General features: G+C 46.4%; 1 protein-coding gene across 4 annotated transcripts in view; it reads left to right on the top strand.

Annotated features, from left to right (window-relative positions):
• The window catches only part of Mpv17 (mitochondrial inner membrane protein MPV17), a 14,320-nt gene extending 13,168 nt beyond the window's left edge, over positions 1–1,152 (top strand). For all 4 annotated transcript variants that reach the window (XM_026778104.1, XM_005371363.3, XM_026778103.1 and 1 more), the window contains one exon: positions 784–1,152. In XM_026778104.1, the coding sequence (XP_026633905.1) occupies positions 784–888 (105 nt within the window). In that variant the 3' untranslated portion in view covers positions 889–1,152. The remainder of the gene's footprint in view (positions 1–783) is intronic.

Below are 1,152 nucleotides of genomic sequence, written 5' to 3'. Positions count from 1 at the left end.
CCCTTAATCCCAGCACTTAGGAGGCAGAGGCAGTCAGTTCAAGGCCAGCCTGGTTTACAAGAGCAAGTTCTAGGACAGGCACCAAAGCTACAGAGAAACCTTGTCTTGAAAAAAACCAAAACAAAATAAAACAAAAGAGTCAAAGGAGTTTAACACTGTCTTTGGTGACATAGTGTCTACAGAATTCAAGACTAGCCTAGACTATATGAGAGCCTGAGAATGAGTAAAAAAAAATCATATATATATATATATATATGATTATATATATAATGGTTACTTTATATGACAGGCAGTGCATTATTTTTGGAAATGAAATCTTGGCTGGTATAAGGTGTACAGATATATTTGGAAAGGTCTAGCTAGAGGCATGGATGACGAGTCATTTGTTGAAAGAGCTTCTGGTGGGCTGGTGAGATGACTCAGTGGGTAAGAGCCCTTGCTGCCAAGCCTGATGACCTGAGTTCGTTCCTGGGAGCCCACATGGTGCAAGAAGAGAACCCATTCCCAAAGTTGTTGTCTGAATTCCATGTGCATGCACGTGCACACATGCAAAACTAATGAGTAAAGGAGTGAGCTGTGGGGTTATTCAGGCTTTGAGGCTTCATCTGAGAGGCAGAGCTCTGAGGTAGAGCACGGTTGGTTGTCCCCTGGTCCAAACCATACAGTCCCTCCTCCATGGGGCTCTAAGGAAGGAGGTCCAAACCCGCAACTTGTAAGCCCTTGACCATCACTCTCTCCCTACCCTGCTCATTCTCCTCTTCACGGTATATTGCTATCCCCTAGGTTGGCTGTCGTCCAGTGTGTTGCTGTTGTCTGGAACTCTTACCTATCCTGGAAGGCACATCAGCTCTAAGCCTGCCTTCTTCCGTGGCTTACACCTTGCACTGATGCATCTTCACCCTGGAATGCTTGGACATGGTCCTCACAGAGAGCACATCAGGACTGGTGGGTGGCTCAGCTGCTAACTAAGAACACGGACTGCTCTACACAGGGCCAAGTTTGGTTCCCAACAGCCATATCGGGTGGCTCACAACCACCTCAAGCTCCAGGAGATCCGTGTCTTCTGGCCTCTCGGGCACCTGCACTCACACGCACATACGCATGAATGAAGACGTACTCATAATAAAGCATAAAATAAAGTCTTTCTTAAGA

The sequence above is a fragment of the Microtus ochrogaster genome, unplaced genomic scaffold, assembly GCF_000317375.1.
Source record: "Microtus ochrogaster isolate Prairie Vole_2 unplaced genomic scaffold, MicOch1.0 UNK106, whole genome shotgun sequence".
Lineage (NCBI taxonomy): Eukaryota > Metazoa > Chordata > Mammalia > Rodentia > Cricetidae > Microtus > Microtus ochrogaster.
Note: the sequence above shows the minus strand (reverse complement) of the source record. Positions and strands in the feature narration are given on the sequence as shown.